General features: G+C 32.5%; 1 protein-coding gene across 4 annotated transcripts; it reads left to right on the top strand.

Moving 5' to 3' along the window:
* Positions 1 to 15083: 15083 nt before the first annotated feature.
* On the top strand, positions 15084 to 18380 carry LOC141667217 (UDP-galactose/UDP-glucose transporter 2-like). 4 transcript variants are annotated; one of them, XM_074473622.1, is made up of 8 exons: positions 15084 to 15579; positions 15651 to 15704; positions 15951 to 15979; positions 16072 to 16273; positions 16440 to 16682; positions 16780 to 16881; positions 17429 to 17536; positions 17875 to 18380. In XM_074473622.1, the coding sequence occupies exons 1-8, from the start codon at positions 15451 to 15453 to the stop codon at positions 18118 to 18120; spliced, it is 1113 nt and encodes a 370-aa protein (XP_074329723.1). In that variant the 5' UTR covers positions 15084 to 15450; the 3' UTR covers positions 18121 to 18380. The 4 variants fall into 4 exon arrangements, with proteins under 4 accessions (XP_074329723.1, XP_074329721.1, XP_074329724.1 ...); XM_074473621.1 differs by having other exon boundaries at positions 15455 to 15579; positions 15647 to 15704; XM_074473623.1 differs by lacking the exon at positions 15651 to 15704 and having other exon boundaries at positions 15088 to 15579.
* Positions 18381 to 18697: the final 317 nt, after the last annotated feature.

Genomic DNA, 18697 nt, shown 5'->3' with positions numbered 1-18697 from the left:
GACTCTGAAGGCTTTTGTGGAAAGTGGATATCCAACAAAAATTCTTTCATCAGCTTTTAGATCAAATTTTGACAGCTGTTCAGGATGAGTCTTATGAACAAAACATTTACATCCAAATACATGAAAATATTTCAGATTTGGCTTCTTTTTCTTCACCATCTCATATGGTATTTTTCCATGTTTGTTTATGAGTGTAGCATTCTGTGTAAAATAAGCAGTCTGCACAGTTTCAACCCAAAAGTAGGTTGGCATCTTTGCTTCATCAAGCATAGTTTGTCAACTTCAATGAGAGTCTTGTTCTTTATTTCTACAACTCCATTTTGCTGTGGAGTTCCAGGTGCAGAAAATTCCTGTTTTATTCCATGCTCTTTGCAGAACTCTTCCATGATTGAATTCTTGAACTCAGTGCCATTATCACTTCTTATAATTTTGACAGAATCTTTGACCAATTTATCCAGCTGCTGACATGATCAGTTAGAGTAGATGCAGTTTCATTCTTCTTGTGCAAGAAATACACCCAAGTGTATCTTGTGAACTCATCCACTATAACCATAACATATTTTTTCTTTGAAATTGACATGACATTGACTGGACCAAATAGATAAACATGTAGTAGGTGATAAGGCTCAAGAATTGAAGATTCAGTTTTGCTCTTGAATGAAGATTTTCTTTGTTTTGCCTTTTGACATGAATCACAAAGGCCATCAGGAGCAAATACTGATTTTGGTAGTCCTCTCACAAGATCTTTCTTTACTAGCTCATTTCTGTTGTTGAAATTTAAATGAGAGAGTCTTTTGTGCCAATTCCATTTTTCTTCAATTGATACTCTACTCAACAGACAGATTGCAGAACCATCAAAACTTGTTGAAAGTCTGGCTTCATATATGTTACCATGCCTGTAACCTTTCAGAACCACTTTGCCTATATAATTGCTTACAACTTCACAGTGTTCTACAAAGAAATCCACATGATAATCTCTGTCACAGATTTGACTCACACTTAGCAGATTGTGTTTAAGTCCTGAGAATAGAGCTACTGATTCAATGATGACATTCCCAAGATTGATATTGCCATATCCCGGATTTTTTCCCATGTCGCCATCTCCATAAGAAACTCCTGAGCCAGCTTTCTCCACAAAGTCTGATAGCAGGGCTTTATTTCTAGTCATATATCCTGAACATCCACTATCAAGAACTAGGATGTTTTTCCTGTTGCCCTGCAATCACAAAGACCACTATTGGTTAGTTTTAAGGACCCATACTTGCTTGGATCCTTTGGCCTTTTTAAGTTTGTTAGCATTTGCAGCGGATTTAATTTCAGAGTTTAGGCTAACATATTGTTTATCAGAATTTATATTAGACTCTGCATCAGACTTTACACCAGAAGGAATTAAACTAACTTTCTTCAAAGAAAGTTTTATTTGATAATAATCATAGTACAAACTATGATATTCCTTACAAGTATAAATGGAATGCCATAAACTACCACAATGAAAACAAGGATTTTATGGTTTAAACCTAACAGACTTACTCTTAACTCCTGATTTAGGAGGTAAAGAGTTTATATCTTTATTTTTCCTGCAAAAAGAAGCAAGATTGTTAGAGTTTCCACAGTTATAACATTTCTTTCTAGGAGCATTAGGAACATGCATATAATTATTGCTTTTATTCACACCTTCCTTTCTATTCCTATTTTTCCTAGCTTCCTTTACCTTGTTCACATTTCTAATTTCTTTCAGCTTATGCTTAAGCTGCTTCTTTGTCATTAAACCTATGTTTACTTCAACTGGTTTATCCTATTTTAATTTGTCAGAAGTTGACTTTTCTTTGACTTCTGTCCTAGACTCTTTCATCTTTTCAGAATCAGACTTTATAGTTTTTGCTACAAATTTGACGGGATTTACCTTTGGCTTAGTAGTCTGTTTAACAATAATTGGCTCAATTTGCACAGTTCCTTTCTCACTTTTATCATCTCCATAACCTAATCCCTCTTTCCAGTTTCCACTACTTAGTAAATTCTGAGTTGTTCTGCCTAAGTTAGTCCAAGTTCTGATAATCTCTCTTTCCTTTTCTAAGTCAGCTTTTAGAGATTCATTCAATTTTAACACTTCATCTCTAACATACAAAGCATCATCTCTTTCTTTCTTAGTTTGATGAAGAAAAACTAACTCCTTTTTTAAATAGTCATTTCTCTTTTTAAAAGCAAGATTTTCAGATGTTAATCTTTCACATGTTAAAGTCTGATCTCTATAACTAATGAACATGGTTTTAAGATATAATCTCAACTCAGTAATATCATCAGTATGAAAAACATAAGTTGTTTGAGGTACCTTCAATTCAGCAGTTTCAGTATTGCTATCAACATTTGCCATCAAGGCATAGTTCACCTCATTTTCAGAATCTGAAGTGTCTGTCCAGCTTTTCTTCTTTGTGACAAGTGCCTTGCCTTTGTCACTTTTTCCTTTCTTGCAGTCAGGAGATATGTGGCCTCTTTCACCATAATTATAGCATTTGACATTTGAGTTGTCGCCTCTTTCAGACTTTCCTCCTTTGCCTTCTGACTTTCTGAACTCTTTCTTATCAGAACTTCCACCTTTCCTGGAAAACTTCTTGCCCTTTCTGAATTTCTTCTAGGCTATCTTTGTGATACCCTTCACCATTAGAGCACATAGTTGCATCATCTCTGCATCAACCTCAGCTTCAGATAAACTTTCAGTTTCTGAATCATCATCATCAGAATTTGATGACCCTGAATCAGACTTTATGATGAGAGCCTTTCCTTTGCCCTTTTTTGAGGCAACCACTTTAGGAGATTCCTCCTCATCTTTAAGAGCAACTATCCTTGACTTTCTTCCATGCCTCTTGCTCCTTTGATCCATCTTAAGTTCATAAGTATTGAGCATACCATAAATTTCATCAAGAGTAGTTTCAGTTTGATCATAATTGTCTCTTATGGTAGTAGACTTCAAATCCCAATTTTCAGGAAGAGCTAAAAGGAATTTTAGATTTGAATCTTCAAGATCATATTCCTTGTCCACCAGTGATAGATCATTCAAGAGTTTGACAAACCTGTCATACAAATCAGTTAATGACTCATCATCTTTTGAGTCAAAGTGCTCATACTCTTGAGTGAGTATAGTCCTCATGTTCTTTTTGATTGCATCAGTTCCCTGGCATCTTGACTCCAAAGCATCCCATATCTCCTTTGTAGTCTTGCATCCAATTACCTATTTGACATGACATTATCAATGACACTGTGCAGCAAATACCTTACCCTTGCATCCTTGGCAATAGATGAGATGTCTTCAGCTGTGTAATCACCTTTCTCCTTTGGTATGGACTTTGCTGGTTGATCAGCAACTGCAACAGAGAGCTTGGTAGGCTTTTATGGTCCTTCATTAATTCTGTCAAGGTATTCTGGATCTGTAGCTTCCAGAAACATGGCCATCTTCACTTTCCATATAGGATACTCAGAAGGTCTCAGTATGGGAACTCTAATAGTCTCATATCGACTGTGGGTTTGGGTGTTTTGAGTTTCTTGAGTTTTGGTGGGCTTAGTTGAGGTTTGTGTTTCTTCAGACATGATTGTTTGGATTTTTACTGTATGTGTGTTAACAGAAAAGCTCTGATACCACTTGTTAGGTCACACAACACTGTAGAAGGGGGTTGAATACAGTGTTTATACAATCAAATTGATTTCAACACAAGTATGTAACAAAGATCAAGTATATTCAATAAACTCTGTTACAACATGAACTGTTGTTCTCTCTCAGTAATGAACAAATATCACTAAGAGCTGCTAGGTTACAAAGAATAATGTTCTCGATAATGATAACACATTTAGTGTAAACCCTAAGTCTGTGTTTATATAGTACACAGTTACAAGATATATTCTAATTGATATGGAATACAATTCTGTCTCCTAAAATATATCAATCAGATATCTTCTACAAGTCTTCGAGTCCTGTAACTCTTTCCATGCATATCTTCTATTGTTTTAGTCTTGATCTTCTCCTGTAAATCAGCCGCATTCCTTATCTGAAAGTCTTCCCGCACTTAAGTTTTGATATACATCTTCTGACAACTTAAGTTCTGATATTAAGCTCTGACTTCCAGTAAGTCCTGATTTAAGTAAGTCCTGATATGTCCTATTGTTAAGTTCTGAAAACTAAACACAAATCATATTAGACATGAAATCTCAAATATATCTAACATAATTTTTCAAAACATTAATTTCTTTACAGTTAATAGGGATTTTTGCATGCACTACACGTGGTTCAAATTTTTAATTTTTTTTAAAGATTTTTTAATTTCAAAAAAAGTGTTTAATGCATGTTAGCATATCCTAAAACATTAATTGTATCTCACATTAAAGTAAAAGTAAAAGTTTAGTTTCTTAGTAAAAATAGGTGACGGTGTAACGTATTAAGTTTATTACGCTTCGCTCGCAGCTATTTTATTAGTTTACATTTAAATGTATTAACATGTATACGTTTATATTGCGTTATTTATTGAATAATATTTTTATCAAATTCATTTTTTTGATTTTAAAACTAAAGTGATTTTTTTTATCATAGTGTTGCTCCTTATTTAAACCAAACTATCATATTACTAATTTAATTACACAAATATTATATATATTTTATTTGACTATATTTGGACTTTGAGCTATAAATTATATATTTGGGTATTGTATTTAGGCCTAAAAAGGAAAAACATGTATATTATTAAACTATATTTGGGCTTCTATTTTACCTATATTTTGGGCTTGTTATGGAGAAGATTAACAAAAGGGGAACATAGTATAACTTAAACAGAATAATTGAGGATCTATCAGTACGGCTAAAACTCCCATTCTCGGTTACCTCGAAAGATAGAGTTGTAGATGGAGGTAAGTTCAATATCTTATTCTCGAATTATAATTATTTGTTACTTAGGATTTATATAAATACATGTTTCCAACAGGCACATTATTTGCTTGTGATTGAAAATCACTTTAGATTTTTTAAGTCCTTTGTCGAATGCATGTCCCATCGGCTATCATATTTTTAAAATAGTGAATTAGTTTAATTTGATTTTAAGTTAAATGTATGATTGTAACATGTTTCTTGATTGACTAAATACTGTAAGTGTATACACCAACAAAATAAATAGGTCTGGATTGAACATAATCTAAATAATTTATTATCAGTAGTTTATTTGGATATCTTAGGCATATTGATGAAAACATGTTAAAGAGAATTTGGAAGTAGAATTAAGACAAATGAATGTTATATGTGTCTCGTAATTCTTAGTTGGATACTTATAGATTTGTAGATTTTTGTTGAATCTCTAAGTTTAGTTAGGATATATATCAAATTAGGTTTACGTGTTCTGTTTTAAACACACAATTGTTACTTAATATAATTTACGTTTATTGATGTTATATTAATTTGAATGTGCAAAAAAATAAGGGAAAATTCCTTTCATGTGGAGTAGAATGGGATATGGTTAATACATCAATCAATTAAAATTTTATTACTTAGAGTGAATAGATGTATTAATAACAAAGCTAAAGTTTTAAATTAATTTTAGGTCAAGATCGAAAACCATTGGCTACCTTTATTTCTGCCAATATGGAAGGGAGGAAGAAGGAACATTTGTAGATGTTTCAATTTTATGAGTTGAATTACATATATATAGTCTTGCAATATTTGTAACCGTCTAACGATTTGTATTATATTTTTTAGAGACTTTCAACTTATTTCATTGAAAAATTTGGCTGCAAACTGGAACATTATTTACACCAAAGGTGTAAGACTGTATTATGAAATGTATTGTAAGATAGGCGTATGAAGAAAATATGTGGTATTATAAAATTTCTAAGATTTCATGGATTGAAGATGTGCTCTGTGCTGATATTTGAATATTATGGATATGAAAACTTCACCGTGTATTGTTATAACAATTTGGCAAGTTCAATATGGCCGAGCATAAATTAGCCAAACCGACCGAAACCGCCCAATCCAAACCGACCGAACCGAATTTTACGATTTACTAACGGTTTGGTTCGGTTACGGATTGGCATTTTAAAAACCGATATTTTTCGGTTTGGTTTCGGTTTTTTCCTCCAAACCGACCGATATAACCGAACCGAATATTTAAATTAAAATATTAATATACATATATTAGTAAAGTGCAATTAATAATAAAATTATAATGTATCAACATATTTGTAAACTAAAATATATAAAAAACTAATCATAATATATTTTATTCTAAAATATAAATATTTATGTATGTGTTATGTTTTCACTATTTTTCTTTTTATTCAATAAAAGTATAAGAATTGGTCGCATCTTTTTTGTCTTCTTGCCTTTTTTTATTTTTCAAAGTCATTATTTTTATATATTCTTTTTGAATATAATTATAATAGAAAATATAATTCTATAATATGATACAAAATTTTGATTCTTATTTACAAATTCAAGTTTAATTTAATTTTTAATTTTATTTTATACAAAAAATGGTTTAAACCGAACCGAACCGTTTTAAACGGATTGGTTTGGTTTGGTTTTTTCACATAACGGTTTGGTTTCGGATTGAATTTTAGGGAAACCGTTAATTTCAGTTTGGTTTGGTTTGGACCCTCCAAACCGCCCAAACCGACCGATGCTCACCCCTAAGTTCAATCATAGTTTCAACAATTGACCCGCTTGATTATTTCATGAATGAGAAGTTTGATGATATCATAATTGATAAAATTATCTGTGGTAGAGACCAGTTAGAATCTAAAAAATATTTTATGCTTTTTACTCAAAATGCTGTAAGGAACAATCCCGAGGAATAGTACTTGATTGAGGTCAGAGGAATTAGAACTGAATTAACTATGCAAAAGTCGGTGAGTAAATATTCTCAAAAATCCAAAACATCTTGTAGATGACACATCTTTATTTCTGCTATGTAATTTGGGTCACAATTAGCTGTTAATTTTCCATGAAATTGCAGAATGGATTGTATGCGCTTTATAACAACTGGAAAAGAATGAAGAGTATTCTCTTATCTTTTGGAGGCTAAAAAATGGAAAATCCAACTACAATGGAATGATGATACGTGTAACTTTGTAAGTGGTTGGCAAACTTTTGTCAAGGAAACAGAACTTGTTGGTGGAGACGTTATTGGATTCAATATGGGTGAACCATCATCCAATATTATCCTCATTTGCGTGTTCAAAAAGCAAGTTATAGAATCAGAGAAAGAAGCAGGTAAATTAAAATTTTATTTTATATTCATGAATAATTGCAGATAATCAGAATCATTTAAATAACAACTTATTTATAAACTAACACCGGGATTTGGAAATGAGACGCATGGGAGAAAAAATGAAGGAGGTTATTTTTAAGATATTGCACAGTGAAGCAATAAAGCATGGACATGTGGTAAGTTTTGTAAATGAAATTTAAGAAGAGATTGATATATGATAGTTGAATAGAATAATTAATGATTTATTTGGATGCTCAAATAGGTATTGTCGACGCTGTTAGGTCAGGATACAAAAAATAGTCTAAGTGGAATTGAAAGCATTATGATTATTGGGATCGAATGGAAAATAAAATACCATAAGAAGTTTAGAATCATATGTTTTTTAAAAAAATTGATCAAGTACTTTGGTTTGATGCAATGTGACAGTCTGTATTTCAATTTTGATACAAAAGGTGGATTATATGGTAGAATTTTTGAAATGGATGGAATGGAGATGATACGTCGCAACGCAGAAAGGACCAGTACAAAGAGATGCTTGTTTAGTTGCTTTATTTTCCAGGATTTGTGTCCAAATGAAGATCATAACACTGGTATACCAAAATATAATCAAACTTACTCTATATTTGTATTTTGTGAATGTAATAATTTTATACGTTACATTAACTTGATCTTTAAAATCTTACCAGTAGCCGAGGATCAAGTCAATAACACTGAAGTTATTGATGTCAAAATGCTAGATGAGGTTGCAATCACTCAAGATGAGGATTATGTTCCTGGAGTTGTTAATGTAGTAGCAAATGTTGATATTATTGGCAACCATAATGAAGCTCAGTTGCAGGAAGGTGTGTACTTTCAATTTTCCAAGAAGCTTTTTGGGAGCAACCTCAACAACAGATGCCACATAGTGGTAAGCAACATATATTAATTCATTAGTATGATTGTTTTAACAACATTCTTATAAATTTAAAAATTTATACTTTACAATGATTGTTAATGGGTACACACTAAAAGTTCGTTGCTAATTATCTAATCTTCATTCAACACATACCTAGGAACATAAAGTTTCATAATCGAGATTGGGAGGGTGGTGAGTATGTCAGATACAGAATAGAAGAAGCAACTTGGGACATCAGAATTGTCTTGAATGAGCGCACATCGAGGTTTTCTGGTGGGTGTAGTAAATTTATCAGGGATAGGGAGCTCCAGTGTCATGATAATTTACGCTTCACATTGCGCCAAGACCAAGAAATTTCTACATTTGATATTGAAGTTAATCCACGTAATTGAAGACTATCATAAATGTTAAAGCAATGATAATTGGATTTGGATTTTATTTTGTGTTGAAATGGCATTAAGTTGGAATCTGATCTCCATAGACTGAATTTTGATTCTTGTGTTGGATTATCAATGTAATTTAATCAGTGCCATGTATACTTTGGATTTAACGATCTCAGGCTTAATTTATTGAAACTGGTTGGTTATAATTGGTTGTCTAATCTTGTGATGTTTTATCATTAAGTATAATATGTTATACCCAATTTTGCTTTTGTGATATAATTTATTAAACGATATATATATATATATATATATATATATATATATATATATATGACTACACGACTAATTTAGAAAATATAGTCCATGAAGGAAAAATATCACATATTAAAAATATAAATAACCAGTCAAATAATTAAAGATAGTATTTTATATATCAAGTAAAATTATTTTAAGATATTAATATTATAGATAACCAGTCAAATAATAAAAGATAGTACTTCAGATATAAAGTAAAATTATTTTAAGATACTATTGATAAACGATAAATGCTTTGCCAATAATAGATGAAATTGATATACACGATCGAAATCCATAAAAACGACTACCCATAATTTATCCATAATTTAGCAGAACCGTATCAACAAAAAATCGTGAGTTTCCCCAACAAAATAATATTTCTTTGTGCTTTCAGCAATTAGCATACTTATTAAAAAATGTAAAAAAAAGAGAAGCTGAAAATATGTTTTTAGAATAAAACTAAATCCAACCTATACTGCTCAATTGCTGTAAAAGCATCTACCACGTACTTTTGCCATAAACTTCCGCCAAAGATGAGGCGTCAAACCTGTTTTATTTGACATATTTTAAGATGAGGCGTGTATAATATAATTAGTTTTTAATAAAAGCAAGTTATGGTATTCGTAAAATTTACCTTCTGCGCAACGTATCATTAGTTCATAATTGTAAAACTCACTCATTGTGATAAAATCTCGAGGTCCTCTTCCATCTAGATCTTCATCCTCCGTACTTTTCTTAGGTTTAGGAGCTCGATTAAGTGGTTTGTTTAGCGGGATTTCAAGGTAGAACCCAATGTATCCATGTGGAAAAAGAAGTGGATACTGTAGCTGCATAAACCAATGACCGGTTTCAAAAATCCTCTGTATTCCATTAACTCTTGAGTGGACTATAGTATCCCGATAACCCTTAGTATAATCGTCTGTAACAATTAGTACTGCAACCTCATTCGATGGACTGATATGGTTCGGTCTCCCACTTGCTGAAACAGAAGATATCTAAGAACCAATCTAAATTCGTCTACTTCATTTTGCTTGACCATTTATCTAGCCGTACGAAAACCGTGAACCAAACGATTAGTCTCGTTTAACATGTTCAACAATGACTCCACAATTTCTTAATTCACAACATCGTTGGCTCCATTTATTGCATTTATTCTATTGTTAATTTCATCTTTCGTATCGTATATGTAGAGCTAGATTAACTTTGGAGATTCACCATGAGGCGGAATAAAGCTTCTGATATTGTGGTAATTCACACATTTAACCTTGAAACAGTAAGGAGCACCACCTCAATTGATTTTATGGTCAATTTTACCACCAGTAGAAGTCATTTCAAACATACAGTTATACATTCTAATGTTCAGCTTAAAATGCCTGAAATGATGGCCACGGGTTAGAAGAGTTGCCAGAGGTTCAGAATGAGGCTTTTCCTTTTCAAGTCATAACTGGACTTTTTTATAACACAGAGAAAATGTCGGTGTCTTCCTGTGTGCACTTTTGTTGTTCTTTTCTTGATTCCACGTTATAGCATCACACTTTGTACAAATTTTATCTGGAGCTCCAAGATCCATGTACAGACTCCACATATCTTCAGTAGTTGTTTCAAATTCGTCATCAAGTTCTTCAAAATCACCTATTAAAAAAATTTAAATGAATTTGAGTTTACTCCATTTATTTTATGCATGTTTGACAATAATAAAAAATACCACATTTTATTGTACCTCCACATGTCGTATCACTGTCACTAATATAATTGTCCCGGACATTGTTAAAAGCATTCAATAAACTTTTGCTTCCAAAACTTTCATCGGGTTCAAAAGTACTATTTACCTTTAAAGTATCAAAAGATGAAGGGCACGAAGAAATCCTGCCGCATTTTTTTGTTTATGGACATTCTCTAGAAGCTTCTGCTGAAACTATGGTCGCAATAGGTCGTTTATGTATGAGTGGAAGACGTGTTACAAGTACGGAGTACATAAATATACTTTTTCCACTCCCATTCGAATCACCACTCATTGTATTACTCGGTTTATTTTCTGTTTTGCATTTTTAGAATTTTTAGAAAATCACATAATATGATTTGTGTATAGGTTACGGATATTTGAGATAATGCATGATCTACAACAAGGTAAAAAATGGATAAGTAAAACCTGAATTCTGATTTACAACACTTTTAGTGGTTGATTTCTTAACAAGAGTTGATGGTGATGCAATTTGACTATTTCTCAAATTTTCTAATGTACTCTAGAAAACTCTGTGATTTTCCTTGTTGAGTTTTTTCCCTCGAGTGCTAATTGTATGGGTTATTGCTGTATCATGAAAGTTAAAAAATTGCACTTAATGCAATTTTATTTGTATACGAATTCCAAAAGCACATAATTATAAATCACGTGTACTTGATACGAGGATTTGGAGTACTACGCCCAAATACCGGTTATTTGTCGGAAGAGATGAATGTTGAAAACTTCCCAAGGATGGGAAAAGTTGATACATTGAGTGTATGATAATGCTCCATCGTCAGTACGGATTATTTTTACTTGACATATCTCAGGTATTAAATTTAATATAGGATATAAAATAAAAAAATTACCTGATAGTGGAATGGTTGGCAGTCGACGCTGAAATAGAGTTGTAGGATTCCGCGGAGAGTCAGAAAGTGAATGCACACCTATAGATACTAAGCATGTCAATATTCTTCTGATTAAATTTCAGCTGATGACTATCTACCAAATTAAGTAAAACCATTTGAAATTAGATTGGACAGACCTGTAACTTGAGATTTATTTGTCAAGGCTGAGATTCCGTCTGATAGTGGAATGGTCGACAGTCGATGATGAAATTGAGTCCTAGGATTCTGTAGATAATAACCATGTCAATATACCATATTGTAAATTTCAGCTGATAACTATCGTCCAAATTTAGTAAAACCATCTGAAATTGGATTGGAAAAACCTGAAACTTGAGAATTGTTTGTCAAGGCTGAAATTTTAACAAGAGTAGATGTAGATGTCATTTGACTGGTTTTCCGATTTGGTAACGTACTACGAAAAATTATGTGGTTTTCTTTGTTCAAATGTTTCCCTCAAACCCTAACTGTACACATTTTAGTTACATCAGAAAAGCAAAATTATAGATTAAATCAAGTTATGTGTTTTAAAATATTCTAAAAGTACTCATCCTGATACATAGTAGTATTGTACTTGATCAAGGTATTTGAGTTAAGACACCCAAATCTTGGTCACTTGCCAGCGTAGTTGATTGTCGACAATTTCCTGATTTTGCAATATCCAGTTACACATAGTGTAAAACATCAAATTTTGATTAAATTTGGTGATGGATAAAGGTTTAAAATTACCTAATGATGTACTTATTGGGTCAATTCTTACAGTAAGGTGATTAGGCAACGCAATTTTGGTAGATGGCCATACATTACTCACATTGTAACATGCTAATGATTTATTTATTCATGCAATTCTTTAGTCTCAACAAAGGATGAATATAAAACATTTAAATCAATAACCTGGTATAGAAACCTGACTATGTAACCCATAAGATGTGAGTTGCGAATAACATTCGGCGGTGGTATCTTGTAAGATAAATTAAAAAGTGATTTTATAGTTGGAGTACAATATGAATTACAATTTTTTTGTCATTAGCAAAATCGTGCATCGCCTTATGAGATCCATGACTCACTAAGAACAATAAAAATAATTAGAATTAGTCTGGATTTGTATATAACGCTTCAATATAAACACAAAAAAATGATCAACGCTGGTTTTGCAGACTTACATGGAACATGATCCAGAGTATTTGATCGACTGATAGGTGTTTCATAATTTTTAGTTTCCGAAAGCACGATATTGACATTCTTTTCACGTACGCGACACTTTTTACCTATGTTCTTACTAAATCAGGATTAACATGAATATATATATTTGTAAACCTAATAAACCTAAAACATAGATGATACCGTTCTTCTCTGCATCAGAAGACTGTTGGAGAACAATTTTGATATTACGTCCACGCACACGACGTTTAGCACCTGTGAAGGCCAGAAAATGTCAAGACTAATTTTGTAATATATTACGAACATCAAGAGACGGCCTGAGTAATGAGACTGCAACACGTACCTTCAAATTCCATTTTACTTCAATACAAATCGATGATGTCTGGCCTGATTTTGCAGAATGAAAGACGCATATCTTAGAGTTTATCAAATTAGGTATACAGGCTGTGTCTCCGTGAATGAGTCGGTGTTGATGATGATTAGAACGGAGAGAGTAATGAATGTAACAGACATGAATAAATCATGCATAAAATAGTTAATGAAGGTGTTTTCAAAGATATCAATTTTGAAATTTGAAAAATAACAACTTGATATGAAAATGGGTAATGTGATGGATAGTCTATGGATCTATGAAATTATATGGGATAAAAGTCATGGGTAAAAAATTTACCCATCGGGTAAATTAAGAAGTACACATTAAGATTATATAGATGTTTCAAAAAGAAAAACTTTGATGCTTCACATATCTGATTTTTCTTGTGTGTGCTCACAGACATATGGCACATGCTAAGTACTAAAAATTCTTAAATTAACTCATTTTGATTGTTGGAGATTTTGTGTATGTAGGGAGGTTTATCATTATTAAGCATCAATATGAACCAATCATACTATAGAACAACCGATCTATTAATAATAGTTTCAATATCATTTATCATTTATTATACATATTAATACCAAGATTAAGGAATTCAGGAACCAATTTAATTGCTTGCATTTTCAAGATCCGATATCCATCAATTTCTCAAAAACTTGTTTTCAATATCCGTGCAATCCGAGTACTCGAACACTTGACCAATTCTGGTGACTTTTAGAGTAACTCCAACTATGGGTGCCGAGAGGGGTGCCAATGCCATGTGGCATGACGTGGTTTACCACCCTTGTTAGCACTTCATTGTAGTTGTTGGGATGCCAACTTGGTGTGCTAAAAATTAACATTAGGGTTTTCAATGAGGCGGGTTCGGGGCAGAGATTACAATTCTCATACCCGGCCCGCATACCCAACCTATTTTCCGCGGGAATTTGTAATGTATCCCCATCCCCGCCCCACGGGGTAAAACACAGTCCCAACCCCGCCCCGTCACCCCATTTAATAATTATTTTAAAAAAAATTGATAAAAAGTTTATTATTAATATATATTATATATACTTAATTTTAAATTAAGTATTTAATATTTTTATTATAATATATATAATGAAAAACAAACAAAATATATTTTATTTTATACAATAAATATATTATATTACACTCTATAAAATATTACTCTCTCCGTCCGGATTTTATTAACCACTATTACCATTTTTCTCTGTCCCAGAATAATTGTCCAGTTTAATAAATTTGGTAAACACTGGTGAATAAAAAGTAAGTAAAAGGTTGATAAAAGGTAAAAATTATTGTTTTAGTTTTGTATTATGGCACTTATCCTTTTGTTTGATTTAATGGAATAAAAAATGGGTTTAGATTGATGGATAAGAAAAACTAGATAGAGTGAGTATATCATATTATAATAAATATATATGATATTATATTCAGGGCGGACGGGCTTTCTCCGTGGGGATCATATATATACCATACATGTCCCATATTTAAACGGGTTAAAATTTTGATTTTTGTCCCTGTCTCATTCCCCATTTGAGTGGGGCGGGGCGCCCAAATTTAGTGTCGGGTTGAGGCAGGCTCCCCATTTTTCCCGCCGAGAAGCCTAGTTGACATCTCATAACCAACTTCATTTGTGGTTCCAATGGTGAATAAACTATTATAATAATTTTATTTGTGTTCTCAATAATTAATAAATTATTATATTTCTAATTTATTTGTATTACACATATTTTTTGTCATTTTATTGAAATTGGTATCTATGGATGTCAACCATTGAAGTGTTTTGTGAAAAAATAGTGTCAAAATTGATATGGAAGAAAGAGATAATTAAAAAATTAAATGAAATATGGGAGATGTTCTTACGACACCAAATGATTTTTTAAAACTATTGGAAGTGTTCTTAGAACATCAATTTTGAACTTGAATAGTTTAAATGTTCCAAATAATTTTACGAAAAGAATTTTTTTTTTTTGGAAACATTTTGTTTCGTGAGATTAAAAAGAAAGCATTATATCACAAAAATAAATCCTACAAAAATGGGTATATCAAAGGTTTGTATATCGAGGGGAGGCAACTCTTGTTCGATCCTCTTTTGAAACCAAACACATGAATTATACACTTGCTGCCTGCTCAGAAAAATATGCCAAATTTTCCTCTCTTTCCCTCTTCAAATCTCCACCCTTCACCCTACCAAACTAATCTCACTCATCTACATCTATCTGTATATACAATGTGTGTAAATTTATTTTAATAAAAGTATTTGTATTTACATATAATATAATTTGTATAAAGGAGAACAAAGACATTGTTGCATGAGTTTACTCATTTCTAGATTCTTTTAGTTTGCATGTAATGTTAATGTAATAAACCACTTCCCACACTGATTCATTTCTCCATATATTTAACATCTGAAGAGCCGATTCGATTTACATTATAAAAATTTGATCAAGTGATCGGGGATTCGAAATCAAGATGAGGAGCAATGAAGATCAAGCCAGGTATCTGTTTTGGATTTCGCTTTCTGATAGACCCACATGGCAGCAATTTCTTATCTGCTCTTCAGGCTTCTTCTTTGGTTATCTCGTTAATGGCATTTGCGAGGTTTGCTTCTTATCTTTCCTTCCGTATACAGTATCAGTAATTACACATAATTAATCCCATGTGGTAGCTAGTGTAGGGCAGAGGACAGTGATATGAAGAGTGAGACGTACGCAGACCGTTTTGAGGTGATAAGAAATGCTTCCATAATGGCGGTTATAAATACCATTAGTATCTTGAAATATTGATATATTGTTATGTGAAATTAGGTTAGACAAGGAACAAATAGGTTGAAAATTGTATCTTCTTCACTGGTTTGGTTACAATTTTCATAGTAAAATGTTAAATTTTATATCAAACTTCACTTAAACGAAGTAGTGTATTTCTTGTTTCAAAGTAGTGATGTTGGTTTTCTTTCTTTTTTTTTTCTGCAGGAATATGTATACAATAGACTACAATTTAGGTGTGTTAATGTCTTATCTTTTTCCCCTAACGTATTATGTATTTTATATGTTTGATTTTGATTGTTAAGAAACATTTTTAATTGGATTTCAGCTATGGGTGGTATTTTACTTTCGTACAAGGCTTTGTATACATATTGTTGTTATACGCGCAGGGGTTCACCCCCAAGCAAATGGTGAACCCATGGAGAACATATGTTAAGCTCTCTGCTGTTTTAATGGGATCTCATGGATTAACAAAAGGGTCTTTAGCGTTTCTTAATTATCCAGCGCAGATTATGTTTAAATCCACAAAGGTAACCTTCATTTTTCAACCATGTATATGTTTCTCCTTATATTTATGTTGATGATTTTAGATTTAAGTTCTTGGTGTCTTTATTCAGTATTAATCATTCATTAATGTAACGACAGAAATGCAAATTTTAGTACGGTTGTTTTTCCCCCCGAATGGGGCTACTATAGGTACTTCCTGTAATGGTGATGGGTGCTTTTATTCCTGGTTTGAGAAGAAAGTACCCGCTCCGTGAATATATCTCTGCCCTCCTTCTAGTTGTTGGTTTGATCATCTTCACGTTAGCGGATGCCAATACGTCTCCTAATTTCAGTGTCATTGGTGTTGTGATGGTATCTAGTGCTCTCATAATGGATGCATTCCTGGGGAATCTGCAAGAAGCAATTTTTACCATGAATCCTGAAACCACACAGGTAATGTTGGTCAAACATTTGGTGGTGATGTTCTAGGTGTGATGCATTTACCTGAAATGAATATTCCTGTCTGACTTGTGTGCTTATAAATTTGCAGAAGGAGATGTTATTTTGTTCAACAGTGGTTGGGTTGCCCTTCCTAGTTCCGCCCATGATTCTAACTGGAGAATTGTTCACAGCCTGGAAGTCTTGTTCTCAGGTAAAAGATTCAGTGATCACGACATCTTAAATTTCTATTTATTGCCTTAGTACTCGTAACAAGGTGTGTATCCTGTTTTGAATGAGAATCACTTTGGTAGCAAATCAAATGTAATGTTTATCTGAAATATATTGGAGTCATTGAATGCCTACTTTATAATTCTACAAATCCACCAACAGAATCGTGTTTGAAAATACAGTTTTGCAATGAGATATTTTCATATTGCATAAACAATCTGTCCAACTGATGTATATTTAGCTATTATCTGGCAAATAAGTATTCTTCTAGACGAATAACATCACCCTACATTGACTTCACCTTGATTCTATTCTTTGGTGCCCATTTAAATTAGATGATAGACTTTACAGCTTAGTTGTTATATCATCAAAGCATTTTTCTTTTTTGTGTCACAATGGCTGGACTTGCTCAAAACCACTTTTATCAATACTAAGTTCTGAGAATTAATTGTATGCGATGACATGTACTTCAGAAAGTGTTAGTATGTTCAGTCATTAAACACCGACTTGTTTACATTTACATGTTGCAGCATCCATATGTATACGGAGTATTAGTGTTTGAAGCTATGGCCACATTCATTGGACAAGTCTCTGTTCTATTACTGATTGCAATATTTGGGGCTGCCAACACTGCCTTGGTAAACAGTTCATTCTCTTGATCTTTGTCGCTTTAAGCTCTACACATACATGTCCTTATGTATTCATCAAACTCATTAAAGATTAAGCCATGCATTTGATATTTTTGTTAGATTTCTTAGGTACATATATAATATTACAACTTTTTGCCATTATGCAAGGTAACTGTACGGTCAGTAATCACAAAGTTATCAAATGAATATTCTGTTTGCTTTACAGATCTATGCATTTTGTACTAACAAAAATGACATACAGGCCAAGTCCTTCTTTCGTCTAGTATCATTATTCATCTCAACTGTTTTTATACTAATTATGGGTTTGAATCAATACTGGAATGCAGATAACAACTGCAAGAAAGGCTGTGACTTTATTGTTATCATATTTGATTTTCACAAAGCCGCTTACAGAACTCCATGGGATAGGGCTACTCCTCATCTCAACAGGGATAATCTTGAAGCTGGTGCCATCGAACAAGCCTTCTTCGCGTATTCCAATATCAAATGTCAATAGCATGCATGAAAAACCCGTCTTAACTGAAGAAAAAAGGCCAATACTAACTATAGAAGAGGCTGAACATGAAGAGTAGTGAGCACTTGTCTAAAGCTGAGTGCCAACAATTGCCTAGCCTTTTATTGTCCGAAACCAAGTTAACAATTTTCACATCCTTACTGGTTTATTCTCCGCCTTTTCCCCTCTTTTTTTTACCTTGACGATGTTTCAAGATCCTTCGAACAGAGCAAAGTTGGGGGCATTGGTAAAAAAACTTACCGTGATGGATGCTATATCTTTTGATTGGATGTAAAAAATTTGTGTGAGTAATAATATAATCATGTATTTTTAATTTAACTTCTTCATTACACGGATTTAAAATATGCATCAAACAAGAAATGAATCAAATATAATGGGACCGTTAAATTCTTTATACAAAAAAGATATTGAGTTTAAATAAGAAACATGGTGGTAGCACTTTCTGGCATAAAATTACATGACACATAATAATCTCATGTATTTGAGCACAGTGTCAGGATTACTTTCTGTTGTTATAAAGTGATTCTACCGCAAACTGTAACCACTCTGCAACTATGGTTAACTAACAATATAATTCTATTAACTTCATAAATAATCTCCTATTGTTTGCTCAGTTGAAAATCTTACTTGCAGAA

The sequence above is a fragment of the Apium graveolens genome, chromosome 6, assembly GCF_009905375.1.
Source record: "Apium graveolens cultivar Ventura chromosome 6, ASM990537v1, whole genome shotgun sequence".
Classification (NCBI taxonomy): domain Eukaryota; kingdom Viridiplantae; phylum Streptophyta; class Magnoliopsida; order Apiales; family Apiaceae; genus Apium; species Apium graveolens.
This window is presented reverse-complemented; position numbering and strand designations above follow the sequence as displayed.